The 24,830-nt window shown below is 38.6% G+C and overlaps 2 protein-coding genes across 4 annotated transcripts; both read right to left on the bottom strand.

The window, feature by feature from the left end:
- Nucleotides 1-7,309: 7,309 nt before the first annotated feature.
- On the bottom strand, nt 7,310-13,116 carry LOC145643548 (tripartite motif-containing protein 16-like). Its single transcript, XM_081695084.1, has 6 exons — nt 12,453-13,116; nt 11,961-12,056; nt 11,516-11,749; nt 11,200-11,359; nt 10,289-10,345; nt 7,310-10,092 (listed from the first exon to the last, which is right to left on the bottom strand). Exons 1-6 carry the CDS (start codon nt 13,041-13,043, stop codon nt 9,536-9,538), a joined length of 1,695 nt encoding a protein of 564 aa, XP_081551210.1. The 5' UTR covers nt 13,044-13,116; the 3' UTR covers nt 7,310-9,535.
- Nucleotides 13,117-17,115: 3,999 nt separating this feature from the next.
- On the bottom strand, nt 17,116-24,409 carry LOC113568629 (tripartite motif-containing protein 16-like). 3 transcript variants are annotated; one of them, XR_004776367.2, is made up of 9 exons: nt 24,252-24,409; nt 23,071-23,227; nt 22,010-22,604; nt 21,528-21,623; nt 21,083-21,316; nt 20,769-20,928; nt 20,479-20,681; nt 19,655-19,711; nt 19,376-19,455 (listed from the first exon to the last, which is right to left on the bottom strand). XR_004776367.2 is itself a non-coding variant. In XM_035529001.2 (8 exons), the coding sequence occupies exons 2-8, from the start codon at nt 23,151-23,153 to the stop codon at nt 18,926-18,928; spliced, it is 1,755 nt and encodes a 584-aa protein (XP_035384894.1). In that variant the 5' UTR covers nt 23,154-23,227; nt 24,252-24,409; the 3' UTR covers nt 17,116-18,925. The 3 variants fall into 3 exon arrangements, 2 of the variants coding, with proteins under 2 accessions (XP_035384894.1, XP_081551189.1); XM_035529001.2 differs by lacking the exon at nt 20,479-20,681 and having other exon boundaries at nt 17,116-19,455; XM_081695063.1 differs by lacking the exons at nt 20,479-20,681; nt 23,071-23,227; nt 24,252-24,409 and adding an exon at nt 22,778-23,063 and having other exon boundaries at nt 17,116-19,455.
- Between the last annotated feature and the right edge of the window lie 421 nt (nt 24,410-24,830).

The following is a 24,830-nucleotide window of genomic DNA, read 5'->3' on the forward strand; positions in this document are numbered from 1 at the left end:
GACCCCAGTATTTCAGCTACTTTGGCAGTTCATCAGCATTCTGTAGCACAAATACTAGTGTCCTACTGCCCCAGGTCCATTTGCTGTAGAAAAAACTAAATATACAGGTAATTTTTCCTCATATCTTTTGTGTAATACATATTTATACTTTCTAAAATTAAAGGAATATCCCGGCCAAGTGGTGAGACACTTAGAATTTTTCATTTTTAGCGCTTTATCTCCATTCACTCCCATTCATCTTGGACTCACTGGTGCCCTCCGGTGTTCTACAGTCATATTGTGATTTAACGGGAGGAAAGTGAAGTGGCAGGACTCCTCATAAACCAGCTCTGGGTTGATTATTCTAATCCAGTTGATCCCAGATACAGTAGTTCTGATCACTGTGCCTATTGGGCCATGGCTTTGGTTAAACTGTCCTGGTCCTGTGTGTGGGTGTGGTCTCTCCTCCTCTCAGTGTGTCCAGGTAGAGCTGGGGTTTGGTTACTCTGGCCCACCCTCTTTATCTGGAGCTCCTCCTCTTTGGGGAGGGACATCTGGGTTGAGCGTTTTCAGTGTCTGAAGTTCTTCAAAATGTATTTGGACAACTGAAAGTCAAATGTGTCAAATGAAACAAGATAAATTAAAATTCTAAATATTCAAAACAGCAAACTAAACAAATAATACCCACAGCAAAAGCATTCTATAAACCATATTTTTCCCTAATGACAACTCCAACCAATGCTGGCATGTGTTTAAGATAATGTACTTTAATTGCCACAAGAGGGTGTCACAACATGGCTTCATTGTAACCCAAATTCTTCATGGTAAAATGAGAACAGAGGAGAGGTAAACCACTTTAATGAGTGCAGATGAAGGAGAGGAGGAAAGTTAATGAAATGAAGGATAAAGATAAAGGAATGAAGGCTCATTTCCAACTCCAACCAGAATAAGGATGAGATTGGACACTGTTTTAGCCTCTGAAGTTCTTCAAAGTAAATGTAAACAAGACATTTGCATGTTTAGGTACAGAAAATTGCATTGCTTATGTAATTTACTCAGACTGTGATACTATGATTTATCTCTAAAGAACAGATGTGTAAACTGGTCTTGTTTGTAGTATTTGGAGAAACAAGTGTAGGGGTTAAAATATGGAGATGAAGATGCCAAATAAGCAGACTGTTGTCCAATTACTTTTGGTGTCCAAAACTGGAAGGACTATGAGCTGTAAGTTCATCGCTTGTACATGCACATACCTTCAAATTAAAATTTACATTCTGCACTTTAACCTCATTATTTCATTTAAAATCTAGTGTGCTTGAGAATAGCGCAAGGACAACACATTCAACACTGATCAAATGTGTACAGTGGATCCAGAAAGGATTCAGAACTCTGTTTTCTTTATGCACAATGCATATTGTGCTTTATTTTTCTTCAAGTAGTTTTAAAATCTGACTTTGTATTTATTTTATCTCTGATTGTAATTTTAGTTCATTATCTTTATACTTTTTTATTTTTTGCTATTTTGATTTTTTAAATCACAATTCAAGGCTTTACTGTTTTATTGTTCTTATTATCATTCTTTTAATCAGTGGATTTTATTAGAATTAGTTTTTTAAACACGATAAACACAAATACAGTTAACAATAATGAATACAGTTAACATTACCATTAACACGTCACATCAACATTAAGATGCTATGTCAACATTGACCTTACATTAACACGTTACATCAACAATGACCAACACTCTGCACACTTTGACACGTGTTTAAATACATATAAAACAAACAAGGTGCAGGTGTGGCCACAAACAGGTCCTCCCACTACAGGTGGCTGGCCAAACCACATGACTCGGGGGAGGTGAGCGTTCCGTGACAGTTAGAAATCAAGCACTCACACAGTTCATACCGTTGGTCTGTCATCCACAATGTAAAAACATTTTTAATATTGGAGCTACCCAGATTCACTTTATAAAAGGATGTAAACATATTAAACATGTAGCAGGTACCATGGGCAATCTTTTCTAAACTTATTACTACAAAACTACCTAAAGAAACAAAGAATAGGAGAATAAGCTTCTTACTATTATAATTATTGCTGCAAAATTACATTATCAGTTGAGAAATACGTTTTACTGCTTTCATCGCATTCCAAGCATCTTATAAGACATTGCATCCTCCTTTTTGGCAAGAAATACAATGCAATACATGTAGTGGATTTGGAAAGAATTCACACACATTTACTTTCAGCATTTAATTATGATTTACATTTAATTTTAAATAAGGAAATTTACCATTGATCAGAGTTATGAATCCTTTCTGAATCCACTATACATATTTGATCCGTGACACTGAATTTGTTGTGCTTGTTCTATTCTCAAGCACACTAGATATTAAATGAAACAATAATGTTAAAGTGAAGAATGTAAATTTTAATTTAAAGGTATGTGCATGTACAACATATGGACTTACAGCTCATAGTACTTCCATTTTAGATAACCAAAAGTAATTGGACAACTGTGCTTATTTGGGTCACCGTGATGTTGAGTTGGTGATTGTGAGTAATGCATCATCATCTCCATATTTGAACTCCTACAATAAAAAAAAAATAAAACGTATTTCTCAACTGATAATGTAATTTTGCAGCAATAATTATAATAGTAAGAAGCTTATTCTCCTATTCTTTGTTTCTTTAGGTAGAGTTTTGTAGTAATACGTTTAGAAAAGATTGCCCATGGTACCTGCTACATGTTTCATTTGTTTACATCCCTTTATAAAGTGAATCTGGGTAGCTCCAATATTAAAAATGTTTTTACATTGTGGATGACAGACCAACAGTATGAACTGTGTGCTTGATTTCTAACTGTCACGGAACGCTCACCTCCCCCGAGTCATGTGGTTTGGCCAGCCACCTGTAGTGGGAGGACCTGTTTGTGGCCACACCTGCACCTTGTTTGTTTTATATGTATTTAAACATGTGTCAAAGTGTGCAGAGTGTTGGTCATTGTTGATGTAACGTGTTAATGTAAGGTCAATGTTGACATAGCATCTTAATGTTGATGTGACGTGTTAATGGTAATGTTAACTGTATTCATTATTGTTAACTGTATTTGTGTTTATCGTGTTTAAAAAACTAATTCTAATAAAATCCACTGATTAAAAGAATGATAATAAGAACAATAAAACAGTAAAGCCTTGAATTGTGATTTAAAAAATCAAAATAGCAAAAAATAAAAAAGTATAAAGATAATGAACTAAAATTACAATCAGAGATAAAATAAATACAAAGTCAGATTTTAAAACTACTTGAAGAAAAATAAAGCACAATATGCATTGTGCATAAAGAAAACAGAGTTCTGAATCCTTTCTGGATCCACTGTACACATTTGATCAGTGTTGAATGTGTTGTCCTTGCGCTATTCTCAAGCACACTAGATTTTAAATGAAATAATGAGGTTAAAGTGCAGAATGTAAATTTTAATTGGAAGGTATGTGCATGTACAAGCGATGAACTTACAGCTCATAGTCCTTCCAGTTTTGGACACCAAAAGTAATTGGACAACAGTCTGCTTATTTGGCATCTTCATCTCCATATTTTAACCCCTACACTTGTTTCTCCAAATACTACAAACAAGACCAGTTTATACACCTGTTCTTTAGAGATAAATCATAGTGTCACAGAGTAAAACATGTAAATAAGAGGAACTTCAGAGACTAAAACTCTCTCCAATCTCATACCCAATCTGGTTGGAGTTGGAAATGATCCTTCATTCTTTTATCTTTATCCTTCATTCCTTTATCTTTATCCTTCATTCCTTTAACTTTCCTCCTCTCCATGTTGTGATGCCCTCTTGTGGTGATTAAAGTACATTATCATAAACACATTTCAGCATTAGTTGGAGTTGTCATTTGGGAAAAATATGGTTTATAGAATGCTTCTGCTGTTGGTGCCCTGTGCCCACTGTGCCTACACACCCTTAGTGTAAACCAACACATGATGATGATGGTGAAGATTTTAAATGGATAAAATTTCTCATCAAACTACACTCAATAATCTATAATGAAAAAGCTAAAATATGTTTTTTAGACTTTTTTGCAAATGTATTAAAAATCAAAACAAATTGTCATTTGTATAACATCATTTATAAATATCAATATATATAAATGATGTTATATGTATTCTCTCAGTTGTGGATTATTGAGTGTAGATCAATAGCAATTTTAGCCATTTAAAATTAAATCTAAATCCTAATTAAATGTGCTAAAAGTGAATGTGTGTGAATTCTTTCTGAATCCACTACATGTATTTCATTGTATTCCTTGCCAAAAGGAGATTTTAATGTCTTATAAGATGCCTGGAGTGTGATGAAAACAGTGAAATGTATTTCTCAACTGATAATATTACTGCACCAATATTTATAATAGTAAGAAGTTTATTCTCCTATTCTTTGTTTCTTTATGTATAGTTTTTAGTAAGAAGTTTAGAAAAGATTCCCCATGGTACCTGCTACATGTTTAATACATTTACATCCAATTCTAAAGTGAATCTGCATAGCTCCAGTATTAAAAATGCTCTTATTCATTATCCATATCTCTGCAATGACTCAGACTGCATCTTTAAGGATATTTAAACCAAAGAGGCATAAGGAATGTGCTCTATTCAAAAGTAAAGTAGAAAAAATATTAAGATTGTCACAATTTATAAAATATCCACAATAAATAGTTGAATGTTGAATCACATAATCTCACACTTCCTCCATAGACTCCAAACAAAAGCATAGAGGGGAAATTCCTATACAACCAGAAAACAATAGGTGTACAAAAGATATTATTATTATTATTATTATTATTATTATTATGACAAATGACAGACCATAAGTATGAACTGTGGGAGTGCTTGTGTCATGGTTAGTCCCTCCCAGCTTCCACGGTCCATGGTTTCCCTGTCTTGTGTGTTTTCGTACTGTTTCGTAATTTTGTTTTCTCTGCCTCAGTGTCTGTATGGAAGTCTTTGAAAACCTGTATGTATGCAAGTTTGTTCTCTGTCCCTTTGTGTTTAAACTAGACTCATTTTTCTTAGCCTAGTTTTTCCAAGTCTCTGTTATAGCTGCTTCCTTTGTATGCCTTTGTGTGCTTTGTTTTGTTTATCATGTATCTCCATACTCTATGTATTGGCTCAATGACCCTGCATAGTTATAACAACACTGAATCTGGTTTTGCCCCTTATAAATCTCGCTCTTCTCTGCACTTGCGTCCGCCTCCTTACCGCTTGATTTCTAACTGGCCTATATTTGCCATTTATTTCTATATTTTATTAATGTAGTAGATCTGAACTGGAAACATACAGACAATATTTAAAATATTCAACAATAAAATAGTCAATAATTATTAAATACAGTATTTCACCAAATTTGAATTTCGTATTTATTTACATAAAATTAGAATTATATATGAAAACGTATAAGATTAAATGCTTTTATGTAATATTAACTGCTTTTATATAATATTAAATGCTTTTATTTGCTGTATTTTTTATTTATAAGGGTAAGAAAAATGTATTAAGGATTAGTAATATATTGTAAATATCACTAGTAATTTCTTTTTACAGTGTCCAACCGAATATATTTTCATCAGGAGAGCTCCACTCACCCTCCACACTTCCCTCACCACAGAGTTCACTCTACACACTACACACCCTCCATATCTAGTGGTCATATAGAGATAGTATGAGGGAGCAAGAGAGAATTCAAGCCAAATAGACACAGCAAGAAGGCTCCTACTCTGTAAAACCTTGTGTTTGTTAATCTTAAATACCCAAAATGAAAATTTTCCCCCAATGACTGAACTGCTCCTTGTTAGACAGAATTGATTATTTGTAATAAAGTTTATTTTTGATGTTTTAAATACGTGTTGTGCTTGTTCGTCACTTAGTCTGAACCTAAGTTGGAGAAGAGAGAATCCAGGACCTGGAGCAGACGCACCGTCACCGAGCCCCCACCAGCCAGGCCTTGGCAGCCTCTGTCCCTCCTCTGTGGGCAAGTCCCTGTGAGCCTGTCTCCCTCCGTCCCTCCTCTGTGGGCGTGTACCTGTGAGCCTGTCTCCCTCTGTCCCTCCTCTGTGGGCGTGTCCCTGTGAGCCTGTCTCCCTCCGTCCCTCCTCTGTGGGCGTGTCCCTGTGAGCCTGTCTCCCTCTGTCCCTCCTGTGTGGGCATGTCCCTGTGAGCCTGTCTCCCTCTGTCCCTCCTGTGTGGGCGTGTCCCTGTTTTAATGGAAAACAAGAAGCCCCTCTGTACATCAGGTCCTTCAGAGGTGTTCAGCACATCAACTCTGTGTTGTTCTGCCTCCAGCTCCCACAGTCGTTGTACATAAACCCCACACCTAAGGCTCTACCTATATTTCTCCAGTGTGATATCTGCAGCCGTGTGACACCCAGGCTGACTGAGCAGTGAGCACGGTGTGTAGGTGAACTAGCTAGTATTGCCAGAGCTAACATAGGCTAATCTCCTCCTAGTCAAACAAACTACACTTCACATATTACAGGTCCAATAGGAAAATGAAAGATAAGGAAAATTATAGTAAAGTACCTCACAGTTATGAGAAACACCAGCTATTTGGTTTTTTCTTCATGAAAGCAAACAATTTAAAATATATATATTTTTAAATAAATATTTGCAAAATCCCACTGTTTGTGCTATAGTGAATACAGTATTCAGATTTGGCTCCACCCTGACTGAAACTGGACAAACCACCACACAAGTCTGTGTTTTGTTCAGTAGGACCCCAGTAATTCATCTACTCTAGCAGTCCATGAGGACTCCATAGCACAAATACTAGCATCGTACTGCCTCAAATCTGTTTGCTGTAGAAAAAATGAAACATACATCTATATTTTCCTCATTATTTTTGTGAAATACATTCCTACACTTTAGAAATTTAAAGGAAGCTCCATTCACCTCCATTCATCTTGGACTAAGTGGTGCCCTCTGGTGTTTTGCAGTCATACTGTGATTTAACGGGAGGAATGCGAAGTGTCAGGACTCCTCATAAACCAGCTCTGGGTTGATTATTCTAATCCAGTTGATCCCAGATACAGTAGTTCTGATCACTGTGCCTATTGGTGTATGGCTCTGGTTAAACTGTCCTGGTCCTGTGTGTGGGTGTGGGTCTCTCCTCCTCTCAGTGTGTTCACATAGAGCTGGGGTTTGGTTACTCTGGCCCTTCCTCTTTATCTGGAGCTCATCTTCTTTGGGGAGGGGCCTCTGGGTGGAGCATTTTCAGTGTCTGAAGTACTTCAAAATATATTTGAACAACTCAAGGGAACACATAATAAACTGCATGTTTAGGTCCTGAAAATTTCTCATTTATCTGAAATTATTGTTGACAGATTTTAATGAGACTGGAATGTAATCAGACTGATGTATCAGTGAGAAAGATGTTCCTGTTTTCAGTATTTGGAGAAGCAAGTGGGGAATGAAGAGTGAAAGACCCTCAGATGGAAACCCTACACATTTACTGAACACAGACTTAAAACTGAAAGACAAATGTGTCAAATGAAACAAAATAAATTAAAACTCTAAACCTTCAAAACAGCAAACTAAACAACAAGCACCAACAGCAGATGCATTCTATAAACCATATTTTTCCCAAATGACAAGTCCAACTTATGCTGAAATGTGTTTATGATAATGTACTTTAATCACCACAAGAGGGCATCACAACATGGAGAGGAGGAAAGTTAAAGGAATGAAGGATAAAGATAAAGGAATGAAGGATAAAGATAAAGGAATGAAGGATCATTTCCAACTCCAACCAGATTGGGTATGAGATTGGAGAGAGTTTTAGTCTCTGAAGTTCTTCTTATTTACATGTTTTACTCTGTGACACTATGATTTATCTCTAAAGAACAGATGTATAAACTGGTCTTGTTTTTAGTATTTGGAGAAACAAGTGTAGCATTTTATGTAGTATTATGTAGTATGTAATATTTACATGTAGGAGTTCAAATATGGAGATGATTATGCATTACTCACAATCACCAACTCAACATCACGGTGACCCAAATAAGCACAGTTGTCCAATTACTTTTGGTTATCTGAAATGGAAGTACTATGAGCTGTAAGTCCACATGTTGTACATGCACATACCTTTAAATTAAAATTTACATTCTTCACTTTAACATTATTGTTTCATTTAATATCTAGTGTGCTTGAGAATAGAACAAGCACAACAAATTCAGTGTCACTGATCAAATATGTATAGTGGATTCAGAAAGGATTCATAACTGATCAATGGTAAATTTCCTTATTTAAAATTAAATCTAAATCATAATTAAATGTGCTAAAAGTGAATGTGTGTGAATTCTTTCCAAATCCACTACATGTATTGCATTGTATTTCTTGCCAAAAAGGAGGATGCAATGTCTTATAAGATGCTTGGAATGTGATGAAAGCAATAAAACGTATTTCTCAACTGATAATGTAATTTTGCAGCAATAATTATAATAGTAAGAAGCTTATTCTCCTATTCTTTGTTTCTTTAGGTAGTTTTGTAGTAATACGTTTAGAAAAGATTGCCCATGGTACCTGCTACATGTTTCATTTGTTTACATCCCTTTATAAAGTGAATCTGGGTAGCTCCAATATTAAAAATGTTTTTACATTGTGGATGACAGACCAACAGTATGAACTGTGTGCTTGATTTCTAACTGTCACGGAACGCTCACCTCCCCCGAGTCATGTGGTTTGGCCAGCCACCTGTAGTGGGAGGACCTGTTTGTGGCCACACCTGCACCTTGTTTGTTTTATATATATTTAAACACGTGTCAAAGTGTGCAGAGTGTTGGTCATTGTTGATGTAACGTGTTAATGTAAGGTCAATGTTGACATAGCATCTTAATGTTGATGTGACGTGTTAATGGTAATGTTAACTGTATTCATTATTGTTAACTGTATTCGTGTTTATCGTGTTTAATGTTAACTGTTTTACATTCATGTCTCTTGTTTGTAACACGTGTGAGTGCCATTGTCTTCATATGTTAATAAATGTTCGTCCACGTCGCTGGAGCCTGTGCGTCCTGCCTCTCGCCCTTCCGCACTCAGGCCACCCTGCGTTACTCTAACTTGATTACTTGCATATATTTTCTATATATTTTTAATATATTTATGTCATTAATATAATAATTCTGAACTGGAAACATGCAGACATTTAAAATATTCAACAATAAAAAAGTCAATCATTGTTAAATAATAGAAAAATCTAAATATGTGTGGTGTAAACAGTGGTGTAATCAGTAAAGTTTTATATGTAAAACCTCTTTCTACTCACAGCTCCTCTTTTGACACGCCCTATTCTAATGACTTCATTTTCATTTGCCTCCAGCATGTCAGTGTGCATGAATGTTTCATCTCATGTGGTTATTTGTAAAGTGTGTAGAGGGATTGTGTCTGTTTATTCTCCTCTTCCCTGAACTCCTGTGATCAGTGATGAAAACAGGTGCAACTGAAAGACTAATGCGTGTAGATACTCACTAAAACTGATCTGACTCCCAATTACATCAACTTAATTAAAATAGTCAAATACCAAATCACATGATTTTGGATCACATAACCTTACATTTGATCCTACATAGACCCCAACCCCAGCATAGAGGGGCTGAGTGAATGTGGTGTGGACTGTGTGTAAGAGGGTCATTGTGTCAGAGACTCTGTAGAAGGACAGAGTTCCTGCACTGTGATCCACATACACTCCTATTTTGGAGGACGGTGGGTCTGAGATCGCGGTCCTAATGTTGTTGTGCCAGAAAGAGAGAGTAGAAGAACATGCCAGACTCCAGGACTGAGTGTTGTAGCCAAACCCACACTTATTACCCTGTCCTTTCCTGCTGATATCTTTATATGAGATTGATATGTCCACCCCTCCCCCACTGCTCCACTCAACCTCCCAGTAACAGCGTCCACACACACTCTCCTTACACAACACCTGATACAAGACTTCAAATCTCTCTGGATGTTCAGAGTATGGCTGGACTCTCATACTATTTGTCACCACTCTGTTCCTCTCAGACAGAATGAGGTGACGGTGCGCTGTGTTGGGATCCAGAGTCAGCTGACAGAAATCTGAAAAAGAGCATTTTAGGTTCAATTCACAAAATGTATTAATTTATATTAATTTCAGTGAAGATAAATTTCTGTTGGTTGCTGTTTTCAAACATTAAATATTTAAAGATTATACTGTGTCAGTTACCATGGTAGCAACGGCAGATTTATACTGAAATCAGCAAAATGTGTGTGTGTGTGTGTGTGTGTGTGTTACATTTCAGGAAATCTTCTCTGGTCTTTGGCTCTGGTGGTAAAATCTGAACTGCTGCAGCTGTGGAGAAACAATCAAAATGTTCCAACAGAATGGATTATTTATTTAAAAACAAAACATTCCTGAATTTTACTGTGAATAACTAACTTTGGCAAAGTTCAGTCAGTATATTTAGGAAGATTCTTTTTCTTAATTTCTGTCTCAGTTTCTCTCTGTTCTTTCTCTCTCTCTCTCTCTCTCTCTCTCTCTCTCTCTGTATGTATGTATGTGTGTGTGTGTGTGTGTGTGTGTGTGTGTGTGTAAAACCAACTTATATCACCTATGGACTTTAGAATAGTAAATTCTTTCAAGCATAAAAAACAATATAAAGTTAATTTTATTTTCACACAGTTATTAAACAATTAGGAATATTACTGACTGTGTGTGTAACCTACTTAAGGCTAGTCATGAAATTAATAAAATACTTATTACACACACACACACACGTTCTTTCTCTCTACTCTGTTTCTATACATGGCTGAGGTTTAATGTTTTCTTGTTTATTTAATGTGATTAATCCTGCCATATTATATTTTATAGATTACAGATTATATCTGTTTCATCTCCCTGCAGTGACAATCCCCATCACATCAGCCTCTCTCCTTCAGGGAGTGATGGTCTCTGTCACCACACTGCCTTCCCCTTTGGGGAGACCACACCTCCACTACACCCCTTCCATGGGTCCTCCACACTCCACCCCTTATTCATCCAGGGTCACGCCCCTGTCCCTCATCAGGGTTCATACTCTGGGCTTTATACCATCCCCATAACAGCAGAGGGTGGGTTCCTTGTACTATGGGTGTACTATGATACACTCCTAATGGTCTCTACAGCACCATGACACTTCTGACACCACGTTCTGTTGTTCCTCTTACCATGTGGAGAGATTTTGCTGAATTCCTCTTTGCAGAATGTCTCTATTCGCTCCTTCAGATCAGAGAGAGATTTCTTCACTCCATCAAATGAGGGATGTTGATGGAAAGGGATGCTGTATGAGTCCACAGTTCCAGAAGAGACACAGAGGGACAGGAAACTCTACAGAGAACAACATCATGGACAAAATGAATGAAAACTAGAGTAAAGGACAAAATTTCAAGCATTTTTATAGCATTTTAATAAACCTTTCTGAAGATTCATTACAGAAACTTGATGAGGAGCAGGTTCCTCTGTAGCTGAGACAGAGTTTGTTACCTGGAGGAAATGGATGTGATCCTCTGTGTGGGAGAGCTGCTCCAGCGCAGTTTCTCTCCTCTTAAGATCAGCAATCTCCTGCTCCAGTTGATCCAGGAGTCCTTCAGCTCGACTCAGTTCAGCCTTCTCCTGATCTCTGATCAGCTCTCTCACCTCACAGCGCTTTTTCTCAATGGAGCGGATCAGCTCAGTAAAGATCCTCTCACTGTCCTCCACTGCTGCCTGTGCAGAGCGCTGTTAGGAGACACACAGACAAGATGGAGGTCCATTTAAAGCTGAACTATCATCCACTCTCTCATTGTGACCCTGGATGACTTACAGTGTACATTATGGTTGTGTAGGATCCTAAAGTGTCCAAACACTGGTCTCCTCACTGGCTGACTGGAGGAGAGGCCTGACTGAGCTGTGAAATAGCTGCTCCAGCAGCTCTCTGCTCAGTACTCACCTTAAGAGTGTCCACAGTCTGCTTCAACTCCTGGACCTTCTTCTCCTTCTCCTGGATTCTCTGCTGGTGTTTCCTCTGCTCCTCCTGTAGCTCAGTCTGGGGGTGAATACAGTATGTTCAGCTGTTTGTAAATGATGAGCTGTGACGTTGAACACTAATGTCAGGTAAGGAGATAAAGTTCACTCTTATGCCACAGAGATTAGAGACTGTCATGTGTTACACTGAAGGTATAAATGCATCAAGATGGGTGTTGGCTGTTCTAATGTTCACTGACTGATCTGTCCTGTTTATTACTAAAGACTAGTAATGCCTAATTTTATTTGCCACTACCTTGTTTAAAAAACCTTCAATTTTAATAAGTAATTTCCAAATATTTCCTATAACAATAACAACTGAAATGAACAATTAGCTTCTTTATTGAAGAAATGCAAGTAATTCTACACAGGAAACAGAATTATCATGAACTGTTTCTACAAGATTTCTTGTTCTCACCTGTTTCTTATTTCTTTCTGCTGCAACTGACACTGAATCATGACCTTTGTGTTCATACATCATACACAAATAACAGATTAAACTTTGATCAGTATGACAGAAGATCTCAGTCAGTTTATCATGTTGAGAGCAGATCTTCTCTTGTAGTCTTGAAGAGGCTTTAACCAGTGCATGTTTCTTAAAGGCAGGACACTGATAGTGAGGTCTGATATGAGTTTCACAGAAGGAGGCCAGACACACCAAACAGGACTTGATGGCTTTGTGTTTTCTCCCAGTGCAGGAATCACACTCCACATCTCCAGGTCCAGCGTAACAGTGAACAGGAGAAGCAGCTTGGAGTTCTGTCTTCTTCAGTTTCTCCAACACTTCAGCCAGCATGTAGTTTCTGCGTAGAACAGGTCTTGGAGTGAATTTCTCTCTGCACTGAGGGCAGCTGTAGACTCCTCTCTGATCATCCTGATCCCAGCAGTCATTAATACACACCATACAGAAACTGTGTCCACACGGAATAGCCACTGGATCCTTCAGTAGATCGAGACAGACTGGACAGCTGAACTGGTCCTGATCTTCTGAAACTCTGGCCTCTGCCATTTTCCTCCAGAAACCTCAACCCCCTGGGACACACACACACACAGTGTATTCTCAACCAGAAACTTCAACCCCTTGGGACATACGCAGTGTACTCTCAACCAGAAACCTCAACCCCCTGGGACACACACACACACACAGTGTATTCTCAACCAGAAACCTCAACCCCCTGGGACACACACAAACAGTGTTCTCTCAACCACAAACCTCAACCCCCTGGGTTGAGGACAGAACATCATCCACCACTGGGCATGCAGACACACAATCATTCACAAACACTCCTGGGAAATTATTTTTATTAGAACCTAACATCTGATTTTTTTTTTTCCTATGGGGTGGGGGGTTGTTTGGACTATGGGAGGATACCAGAGTTCCCAGAGTAAATCCATACAGACATGAAGAGAACATGGAAACTCCACCCAGATAGGAACTCAACCCAAGACCCTGGTGATGAGAGTCAAACATGTAAACCACCAATCAAGGAATGAATGCAGCTTGCTATACTGACTACAATAGCTATTAAAACTCCACACTGAGTGAACAGACTGGAGAGTTTAAGTAGGGAGACTGATAAGTGAAATCAGGAACAAGTGAGCTCAGTGACAGAAACCATGGGTACCACACTAGTATTCAGGTTATGAGGACCTCTAGTGGCCAGGTGGGACTATTGCTGAAACAGACGTTGGAAACCAGTATTGCCTGACTGACTGGTAGGTGTAAGATAAAATGGTCCATTTTTCATTGAAATTTTCATAAGGTGCCATTTACTCACCATTATCACAAGTGCCATCTAATGTCCATTTCCTTAGTTTTATATCTAAAACCTAAGACTATGAACACTATTCATTTGTAATTTTCTCTTTGCTGTGTAAATTGTATATTGAGGTTTGGGATAAACACCTTGTGTAGCACTGTTTAAATGGTTCGTTTCAAATCAATTTCCAAATTAATTTTACTGGTTTTGATTCCAGTCTTCCGCTTGGATCTCTAGATATGAATCATCAGTTCCTTTAATCTCTCTGTCGTAGCGTTGTTGATGTGGCTGTTCAGTGAGAACCTGATATAGTCCTGATAGTAAAACACTTTACAGCGACTTCTCGCGTTCATAGATTTAATAACGTACGCTGTACAGATATGCCTAGAATTTCATTAGACGCTGCCGTGTTTGTCTCTTCAGGAGGGGGAACTCCCCGCGTTTAGGACTCTTTAAGGTAAAAGTTCGTAAAAAAAAATGTAAACTTACCTAAGCAAAGTCTGAGAGCAAGCAGGTATTCTCTGTGTTTTGAGAGCGAGAGCGCTTCTATCGCTTTCGTTCTCATGTAACAATGTCTCTCAGTGAACAGTAGAGGGAGACATCGAGGCACTTTGGATAACAGCCTTTACTCTGGTACGTTTACATGAACATCTTAATCTAAGAATATTATTTTAATACAGCTCTTAATAATGATAATGTTTTAGTATTTTGTACAATACTGAGTAGAAACTCAGACCAGAGGGACTGAAGGTGACTAAGTAACTTTAATTATAAATTAAAAGACATTACACACATGTATAGTATAAGTAAATGAAAGGATATAAATACACATGTGTGTGTCAGTCAGGTATAACATACAGCGTAGTATGTATGAGACAGTGGGGCCTGACCGTTTCCTGAACAGCTACATCTATGATCTGGACTAGGGACTGAACCTACACCACCTCTCCCTCCACACTGGACTACATCTTTATGATCTGGACAAGGGACTGAACCTACACGACCTCTCCCTCCACCCTGGACTACATCTTTATGATCTGGACTAGGGACTGGACCTACACCACCTTTCCCTCCACCCTGGACTACATCGTTATGATCTGGACTAGGGACTGAACTTACACCACCTCTCCCTCCACCCTGGACTACATCTTTATGATCTGGACTAGGGACTGGACCTACACCACCTTTCCTTTCCCTCCACCCTGGACTACATCGTTATGATCTGGACTAGGGACTGAACCCAACAGGGTAGAGTGGTGGGCTGTGTTCTCCTACACTGACAGTAAGGTTTAGTGTGGACTATTTCTCCACAGGAGTAGCGTCTGGCTCCTTCCATACTTGTTTCATTTACAGGCCTATTGCCTTGAGGTATTTTGGGATGTATTGATGGTGAGGAACTTCTACTCTGGAAGTGTTTTTAGCAGTTGGCATGACGACCAAGTCCCCCTTCTTCCTGAGTTAAAAAAATGTGTTTACAGGAAAAACAGGTTTAACATTGATTTAGGCATATTAACATAAAACATAACGGAGTATAGAGTGTCCTTTCAGAATGATTTGCATACAGGGCCTCTGTAGAGTCCTCTGCAGGCTTCAGCAACAGATCCTGGGTAGGCTTCGGTGGACTTCAGTGTAAGATATATGACCTCTCCACCAGGCTCAGGACTGTATAAAAAAACAATCTTGTTTAGGAAAAGGTTAAGAGAAGTGTTCTCTAGGAATGTGGTGGTAACTGGTTTCAACTGGTATGGGTGTTGAATATCAGTATGTATATGTTGACTACTGTATGGTTTGGATGTAATGGTGGTGAACGCAAACACTAGTATGTAAAAAGGTGAATACATAATCAATGTATAAAAATGTTGTCTTGGGAATTCAGTATTTAATCCACAGCTCCAGTTCTGATCTCCATTGGACGTACAGGACATACAGGTGCCTCAGTAATGCTTGTTAACATTAACCTGCAGGAAAGGACATGACCAGCTATTCTCTTCTACTAATTCTGATGTCTGCATCTTTATTTTTGAATGCTTAACTTTAAAACAAGCTGAATGGGGATTTAGGAATGATGCTCCCCTACAGATTTGTGTCTGGAGTAACATCACTGGATGAAGTGACAGGGCTTCTGACTCCTCCTGGCAGAGATTAAGACTTCAGACAGCCATTCTGCTGTCTTTGGATTTCAGTATTTAATTCACAGCTCCAGAGAAAATCCTCCAAGATAATCACCCCACCTTCACTTACTTCTGTTTGAGTTTGACCCATTTGGAGAATAACTCCGTCAGGTGGACGTACAGTTCATGAGGTGTTTCTCCAGGATGGATTTCCAGTGAACGTCCAGTTCATGAGGTGTTTTTCCCGGACGGATCTCCAGTGGACGTCCAGGTTCATGAGGGGTTTCTCCCGGTTGGATCTCCAGTGGACATATAGTTCATAATGTGTTTCTCCCGGATGGATCTCCAGTGGATGTGCAGTTCATAATGTGTTTCTCCCGGATGGATCTCTAGTGGGTGTACAGTTCATGAGGTGTTTCTCCAGGATGGATTTCCAGTGAAGGTCCAGTTCATGAGGTGTTTCTCCTGGATGAATCTCCAGTACACCACACCTCTGGCACTATGTTTCCTGAATTCTTTCAGATTTGGCCAAAGCGGCAGCCTTGTCTCACTCAGAGATTAAAGAGCTCCAAGACAAAGTAAAGTACAATATAAACAGCTCCATATAAACCCCCTAGTAACATAAATATATCCTAGTAACATTTATACAGGACACCAGCACTTCATACAAGTCCATCAAAAGATGACAGCTGTCCCTTTTATAACTGTCCCCAGTTAGAGGGCTCCACCTCCAAAAAGTGTCAATCACCTCTAGTCCCACCCCTCAGTCACCTCATTACACTCAGAACTGTGACATGTTTCAGGAACAAAGCAAGTTGCAAGTGATTATAACAAAGAGCAGATTTTAATAAAAACCCCAAAACAGGAAGAAACAAACAAAACATGCTAGTAATGACAACAGCAACAAACACAGACAAGTGACAGACAGCTGTAGTAGCTGAAGTGTAAAGCACTGAACATGGTCACCTGTGGGTCTTGAATAGGAGTTAGTGAGATGAGGGACAGGTGCAGGTGATTACTAATAAACAGGTGATTGTGAATAGGGGAGTGGTTATGAAGTGTGATTTGTGGTTCTTTGGTGATTGATGACTGGGGCGTGACAATAATAATACATTGTTGTTAATTACCAGTAGAACACAGGACAGCAGTGTGGAACTTCTGTCTACTGTCTGGTGGAATAAATGGGCAAAAAATAAAATCAAACACTGGATGAACTTTGCAACATTTATTTCAGAGTAACTCACCCAACAAGACTTTTATGCTTTAAAGTTTACAGATTCAAATGATTACATGAAAAAAAATGAGTAAATGGATCAAAAATAAATATAATTTAATTAGTTCTTCAGGAGTTGACCATCCCTGTTAATTCTTTTCCAAATATGTAAAAGGGGAGGAATGCTTATGTGTCCTAACAAATAAAGCCCTTCTGTTACAAACTGAGGAAACTAACAACTCCCACAAAGTAAATGAAGCTTTTACTGAGACTTTAACCCATTCAAGCCCAAACCAGATGCGTATGAGGTTTCTTGAGCCCTTTGCTAATGCAGATTAAGACCCTGATACTGCTGGTTTATCTACTACAGGAGCTTCATACAGTACACTGAAATTCATCTGGTTACTAGGACTTCTGCTTTATATAGATGGAGAAGAGAAAAGAACTCCAGTATTCAATATTAAAGTAATATATTCACACTTTATGTTGCAGAGAATAGTATATGATAATCATATCATAATAAATATGTAATCATATAATGATATGTAAATAATAATCATGCAAGTGAATCATGTAATCATGTATTAAAATAGTTACATAAAATGACTTAAAATGAATCAGATGTGATGTAGGGTCATGCAGTCATGCCCAATATTATATAAATACAGTTTCAATCAGACGGAAACTTCTGAGACATCAAGAATATAGTTTGATTCAATAGAGGTTTATGTTCCTCATCACTGGCCTGCTGATTATACCTGTATTCAACTACACCTGTCTATTTAAGCCTGCCTATTTGTTCCTGTCTTAGTGCAGTACTGCCACCACTCTTAGTGAATGGTGAGTGGTTTATTCCACTGCCTGTTTGTTGTAGTGACCCTGTTTTGTTGTTCTGGGATTTCTTTGCTAATGCAGACTAAGACTCTGACACTGCTGGTTTATCTACTACAGGACCTTCATACAGTACACTGACATTCATCTGGTTAATTGGACTTTTGGTTTCTACAGATGGAGAGAAGAGAATTCACTGATTAAAATATAACACGTAAACAATCTGATACAATTTTACAGTAGAAAATACAGAAATCCAATTTATCCCAGATACATGTTTCTATGTTTAATGGGGCCCTGTGTAGATATGACATGGGCTCATGTATTGTGAGGAATTTATTTCAGAGATAATCCACAATATGATTTATGATCTAATCATCACAAAAAAGCTGATTTCACTTCTTTGAACTTCAGAAACACTTTGCTGGCACAGCTTATGAAAGACCTCTGTTGAAATGTCTTGTTTCTCTGCAAACCTCTGATTATTTTAAGACTCATGAAGCAAAATGTATCCTGAAATTATGTAGGAATCAAGTTACATGTACATGTTTATTACTATAAAAAAGTGACAGTAATTGACCAAAATAAACTCATGGGCCTCTTTCTGTGTTTTCTTATTGTGCCCAACAGTGAAACTAATGATTCCTAACCAACAGTGAAACTAAAGAGTCCTAACCAATATCAGAGAGACTGAGCTGGATAAATGAACAATATCATGTAGGACCAGTGTTACAGTGTGCATAGATTTCTCATCTTCCCATGACTGACCATAATGTAGCACAGACACATTATTAAGGATCACATAATCTCACACATGATCCATCACTAACAAAGAAGCAATGACCCATTCTGAACTAGCATAGAGGGGCTAAGTGAATATGGTGTGAAAGACTATTGTATGTACAGTAGATACAGACTAAAACTGATTTGACTCCTAATTAAATCAACTTAATTAGAATAGTAAAATATCAAAACATTATTTTGTATCACATAACCTCACAGTTGAGCCTCCATAGACCCCAAACCCAGCATAGAGAGGCTGAGTGAATGTGGTGTGGATTGTGTGTAGGAGGGTCATTGTGTCAGAGACTCTGTAGAAGGACAGAGTTCCTGCACTGTGATCCACATACACTCCTATTCTGGAGGACGGTGGCTCTGGGATCTCAGTATTAATGTTGTTGTGCCAGAAAGTGAGAGTAGAAGAACATGCCAGACTCCAGGACTGAGTGTTGTAGCCAAACCCACACTCATTACCCTGTCCTTTCCTGGTGATATCTTTATATGAGACTGATATGTACACTCCCCATCTCCCATTGTTCCACTCAACCTCCCAGTAACAGCGTCCACACACACTCTCCTTACACAACACCTGATCCCAGTAGTCAAATCTCTCTGGATGTTCAGAGTATGGCTGGACTTTCACACTGTTTGTCACCACTCTGTTCTTCTCAGACAGAATGAGGTAACGATGTGCTGTGTTGGGATCCAGAGTCAGCTGACAGAAATCTGAAAAAGAGCATTTTAGGTTTAATTCACAAAATATATTAATGTAAATAAAATTATCTGTGCTTGTTACAGTTCTCATACATTTCCATGTTGAATAGTTAATGATTACGAAATGTCTGTTACCATGGTAGCAATGGCAATTTAATTCTGAAATCAGCATGTTTCTCTTTCTGTGTGTGTGTGTGTGTGTGTGTGTTACATTTCAAGAAATCTTCTCTGGTCTTTGGCTCTGATGGTAAAATCTGAACTGCTGCAGCTGTGGAGAAACAAAATGTCCAACAGAATGAATGAATGAATGAATGAATGAGGCCCAAATGCTCCATCCAGAAACAGATCATACTAACAGTGGGATTATATGTGGATTATTTATTTAAAAACAAAACATTCCTGAATCTTACTGTGAATAACGGACTTTGGCAAAGTTCAGTCAGTTTATTCAGGAAGATTATTTGTCTTCATTTGTGTCTCAGTTATTCTCTCTTCTTTCTCTCACCCCACAACCCTTTCTCTCAACACACTATGTGTGTTTGTGGTGTGTGTGTGTGTGTGTGTATGAAACCAAATATTTCACCAATAGGCTTTTTATACCATTCACAAGTATAAAAAACAAAATGAAATAAATGTTATTTTCACATAGTAATTAAACATTTTGGAATACAACTAACTGTGTCTGTAACCTATTTAAGGCCAGTCATGAAATGAATAAAATACTCGCTACACACACACACACACACACACACACTCACTCACACACACACACACACACACACACACACACACACACACACACACACACACACACACACACACACACTCACATACATACAGACACACACTCACTCACACACACACACACACATCTTCTTTCTCTCTCCTCTGTTTGTTTCTATATATGGGTAAGGTTTAATGTTTTTGTTGTTGTTTATTTAATATAAGAATCACTTTCAAACCATTATCACACAAATGTGTGTGATTAGAGCTGCCAGATTATATTGTATAGATTACAGATTATGTCTGTTTCACCTGCTTGAAGTGACAATCCCCATCACATCAGCCTCTCTCCTTCAGGGGGTGATGGTCTCTGTCACCACACTGCCTTCCCCATTGAGGAGAGCACACCTCCACTACACCCCTTCCATGAGTCCTCCACACTCCAGCCCTTCATCATCCAGGGTCACGCCCCTGTCCCTCACCAGGGTTCACACACTGGGCTTTATACCATCCCCCTAACAGAAGAGGGTGGATCCTTAACCATGATACACTCCTGATGGTCTCTACAGCACCATCCCACTTCTGACACCACATTCTCTTACCACATGGAGAGATTTTGCTGAATTCCTCTTTGCAGAATGTCTCTATTCGCTCCTTCAGATCAGAGATAGATTTCTTCACTCCATCAAATGAGGGATGTTGATGAACAGAGATGCTGTATGACTCCACAGATCCAGAAGAGACACAGAGAGATGGGAAACTCTACAGAGAACAACATCGTGGACATGAATGAATGAATTAATACAGTATATAATTTCAAGCATTTTTAATGCATTTTTAATAAACTTTTGTGAAGAGTCATTATTTAAACTTGATGAGAAGCAGGTTCCTCTGTAGCTGAGACAGAGTTTGTTACCCGGAGGAAATGGATGTGATCCTCTGTGTGGGAGAGCTGCTCCAGCTCAGCATCTCTCCTCTTAAGATCAACAATCTCCTGCTCCAGTTGATCCAGGAGTCCTTCAGCTCGACTCAGTTCAGTCTTCTCCTGATCTCTGATCAGCTCTCCCATCTCACAGCGCTTTTTCTCAATGGAGCAGATCAGCTCAATAAAGATCCTCTCACTGTCCTCCACTGCTGCCTGTGCAGAGCGCTGTTAGGAGACACACAGACAAGATGGGGGTCCATTTAAAGTTCAACTGTCATCCACTCTCTTACTGTGACCCTGGATGACTTACAGTGTACATTATGGTTGTGTAGGATCCTAAAGTGTCCCAACACTGGTCTCCTCACTGGCTGACTGGAGGAGAGGCCTGACTGAGCTCTGAAATAGCTGCTCCAGCAGCTCTTTGCTCAGTACTCACCTTAAGAGTGTCCACAGCCTGCTTCAGCTCCTGGACCTTCTTCTCCTTCTCCTGGATTCTCTGCTGGTGTTTCCTTTGCTCCTCCTGTAGCTCAGTCTGGGGGTGAATACAGTATGTTCAGCTGTTAGTAAATTATGAGCTGTGAGGTTGAACATTAATGTCAGGTAAGGAGATAAAGTTCACTCTTATTCCACAGAGATTAGAGACTGTCATGTGTTACACTGAAGGTATAAAAGCATCAATATGGGTTTTGGCTGTTCTAATGTTCAGTGACTGGCCTGTACTGTTTATTACTACAGCCTAGTTAGGACAATATCATTTGCTACTTCTGTACCCACAAAACTTTCACTTTTAATAAGCTTTTTCAAATTCCTATAAAGCTCTTATAATGCAACTGAAATAATTTTCCTTTACGTATGCAATGCAAATAAATCTACATAAGAAAGAGAATTAGTATGAACTACTTACAATTTTTTTCTCACCTGTTTTTTAGTTCTTTCTGCTGCAGCCAATACTGTATCATGACCTTTGTGTTCATCCATCGTACACAAATAACAGATTAAGCTTTTATCAGTATGACAGAAGATCTCAGTCAGTTTATCATGTTGAGAGCAGATCTTCTCTTGTAGTCTTGAGGAAGCTTTAACCAGTGTGTGTTTCTTAAAGGCAGGAGACTGATAATGAGGTCTGATGTGAGTTTCACAGAAAGAGGCCAGACACACCAAACAGGACTTGATGGCTTTGTGTTTTCTCCCAGTGCAGGAATCACACTTCACATCTCCAGGTCCAGCATAACAGTGAACAGGAGAAGCAGCTTGGAGTTCTGTCTTCTTCAGTTTCTCCACCACTTCAGCCAGCATGTAGTTTCTGCGTAGAACAGGTCTTGGAGTGAAAGTCTCTCTGCACTGAGGACAGCTGTAGACGCCCCTCTGATCCTCCTGATCCCAGCAGTCATTAATACACACCATACAGAAACTGTGTCCACAGGAAATAGCAACTGGATCCTTCAGTAGATCCAGACAGACTGGACAGCTGAACTGGTCCTGATCTTCTGAAACACTGGCCTCTGCCATTTTCCTGTACAGGGAACAATATCTTAGTTCAAGTGTCAAACTGAAGAAGCTACATTTGGAAACCAACTGCCTCACTGGCTGGTGGGCATACAAAAAATGGTAAATTCCATTTTTACTTAATGGTACATTCCATTTTTTTTTTTTTACTTTTCATACTGAAAGGCACCATATACTCACCATTATCACAAGTGCAGTCTAAATGTCTATTTCTTTAGTTTTATATCTAAAACCTAAGACTATGTAAACTGTACCTTTGTTCTATTCATTTACAATTTTCTCACTGCTGTTTAATGTACATACTGAGATTGGGTATAGACACCCTCTCTAACACTGTTTAAAATGATTCATTTCATATTACAGTGTTCTGTAAACAATCAGTCATTTTCATTTCTAAATGAATTTTCCTGTTTTGATTCTAGCCTTCCCCTTTCTCAGTGGATGTCTAGATATGAACCATCAGTTCCACTAACATCTCCTCTTCAGAGAGGTCTGGATGTCCTTTCATGATGTCATCTCTGTCCTCTGCTGCTCTCTGGATTCCCTTTGCTGCCATGACTCAGTTTGGATGGATGATGTTCAGAACGAAGCCCTCAGACAGAACCAGCTGGACTTCACCAACCTACAGAACTTAAAGAAAAAGACAAACATGATTTTAAGCCCAAACTATGACTGTCATAATTTCTGATCAACAAATGTTATAAATCGCTATGTTTCATTTCTACACACTTCTAACTGAGATTTCTCCTGTTGAATAAAACAGGAAGACACTGTACTGCACCTTTAATAAAGAAAAAATAATAATTAGAAGCTTTCTGAATAGTTATATGAAAAAAATGTAATACTCTAATTTTTATTATATTTTCATTTATATATATTTTCTTATACCATATCTCATTAATTTGATCTCTAGAAAAAATTATTGGGTCTCAGTAATTAATACTTATGTATTACACAGATTCAGATGACATCGCTTAATAAGTTTTAACTCCAGTTCTGTTGTATAGTGCTTCTTACAAGAGACACTACCACAAAACATCTTTTTACCACAAACGGGTCTCCCAACAACTTTAAGATTTTGTTTCTCTGGGAACAAATGTAACTTTAAAGTACAATATTAGTGCCTTCCTTAGCTAACACAAGTAGTCTACACAAGTAGTCAAGTAGTCTGCGCTCCATATAATCTGTAAATATGAGGCTTAGCTGAAAGATTCTGTGAAACAAAGATGACTAATGTTACAATATTGGTACAGTCATCTTAACCGTGTCGCTTACACCTCGGTTCAAGTAAAGCAGCGTCGTTGATGTGGCTGTTCAGTGAGAGCCTGATATAGTCCTGATAGTAAAACACTTTACAGCGACATTTCACGTTCAGAGATTTAATAACGTACGCTGTACAGATATGACTAGAATTTCATTAGACGGGATACCATGTTTGTCTCTTCAGGAGGGGGGACTCCCCGCGTTTAGGACTCTTTAAGGTAAAAGATCGTGTTTTATGAGGAAATGAAGGCCATCAATTTGCTACTAGTAAACTATGGCAAACTTAGGACAGGAAGAAAAACAAACACTAAAGCCTAATTTACAACTATAATGTATAATCATGTAGCTTTTTATCCATATTTATGTTTATGTCATAAAAATGTAAACTTACCTCAGCAAAGTCTTTGAACAAGCAGGTATTCTGCGTGTTTTGATAGCGAGAGCGCTTCTATCACTTTCGTTCTCATGTGACAATGTCTCTCGGTGACCAGTAGAGGAAGACATCGAGGCACTCTGGATAACAGCCTTTACTCTGGTACGTTTACATGAACATCTTAATCTAATAATTTCATTACATTACAGCTGTTATTAATGAAAACGTTTTAGTATTTTTTACACCACTGCGAAGAAACTCAGACCAGAGGGATTGAAGGTGACAATGTAATTATAAATTAAAAAACATTATACACATGTATAGTCTAACTAAATGAAAGGATATAAATACACGTGTGTGTCAGTCAATTATAACATACAGCGTAGTTTGTATGAGACAGTGGGGCCTGACCGTGTCCTGAAAAGCTACATCTATGATCTGGACAACCTACACCACCTCTCCCTCCACCTTGCACTACATCTTTATGATCTGGACTAGGGACTGAACCTACACCACCTCTCCCTCCACCCTGGGCTACATCCTTATGATCTGGACTAGGGACTGAACCCAACAGGGCAGAGTGGTGGGCTGTGTTCT

Source organism: Electrophorus electricus, chromosome 2 (genome assembly GCF_041902795.1).
Source record: "Electrophorus electricus isolate QZ-2024a chromosome 2, ASM4190279v1, whole genome shotgun sequence".
NCBI lineage: Eukaryota > Metazoa > Chordata > Actinopteri > Gymnotiformes > Gymnotidae > Electrophorus > Electrophorus electricus.

Bases quoted from the DNA above. Each gene is read 5' to 3' on its own strand.
- LOC113568629 (XM_035529001.2), bottom strand. From the start codon at position 23,153: ATGGCAGCAAAGGGAATCCAGAGAGCAGCAGAGGACAGAGATGACATC. The intron at 22,605-23,070 runs GTTAGTGGAACT...TTCCCTGTACAG, and splicing joins GACCTCTCTGAAGAGGAGAT to GAAAATGGCAGAGGCCAGTG. The intron at 20,929-21,082 runs GTAACAAACTCT...TGTTCTCTGTAG, and splicing joins ATCACATCCATTTCCTCCGG to AGTTTCCCATCTCTCTGTGT.
- LOC145643548 (XM_081695084.1), bottom strand. From the start codon at position 13,043: ATGGCAGAGGCCAGAGTTTCAGAAGATCAGGACCAGTTCAGCTGTCCA. The intron at 11,750-11,960 runs GTGAGTACTGAG...GTCTCCTAACAG, and splicing joins AGACTGTGGACACTCTTAAG to CGCTCTGCACAGGCAGCAGT. The intron at 10,093-10,288 runs GTAACACACACA...GCTCTTTTTCAG, and splicing joins CAGAGAAGATTTCCTGAAAT to ATTTCTGTCAGCTGACTCTG.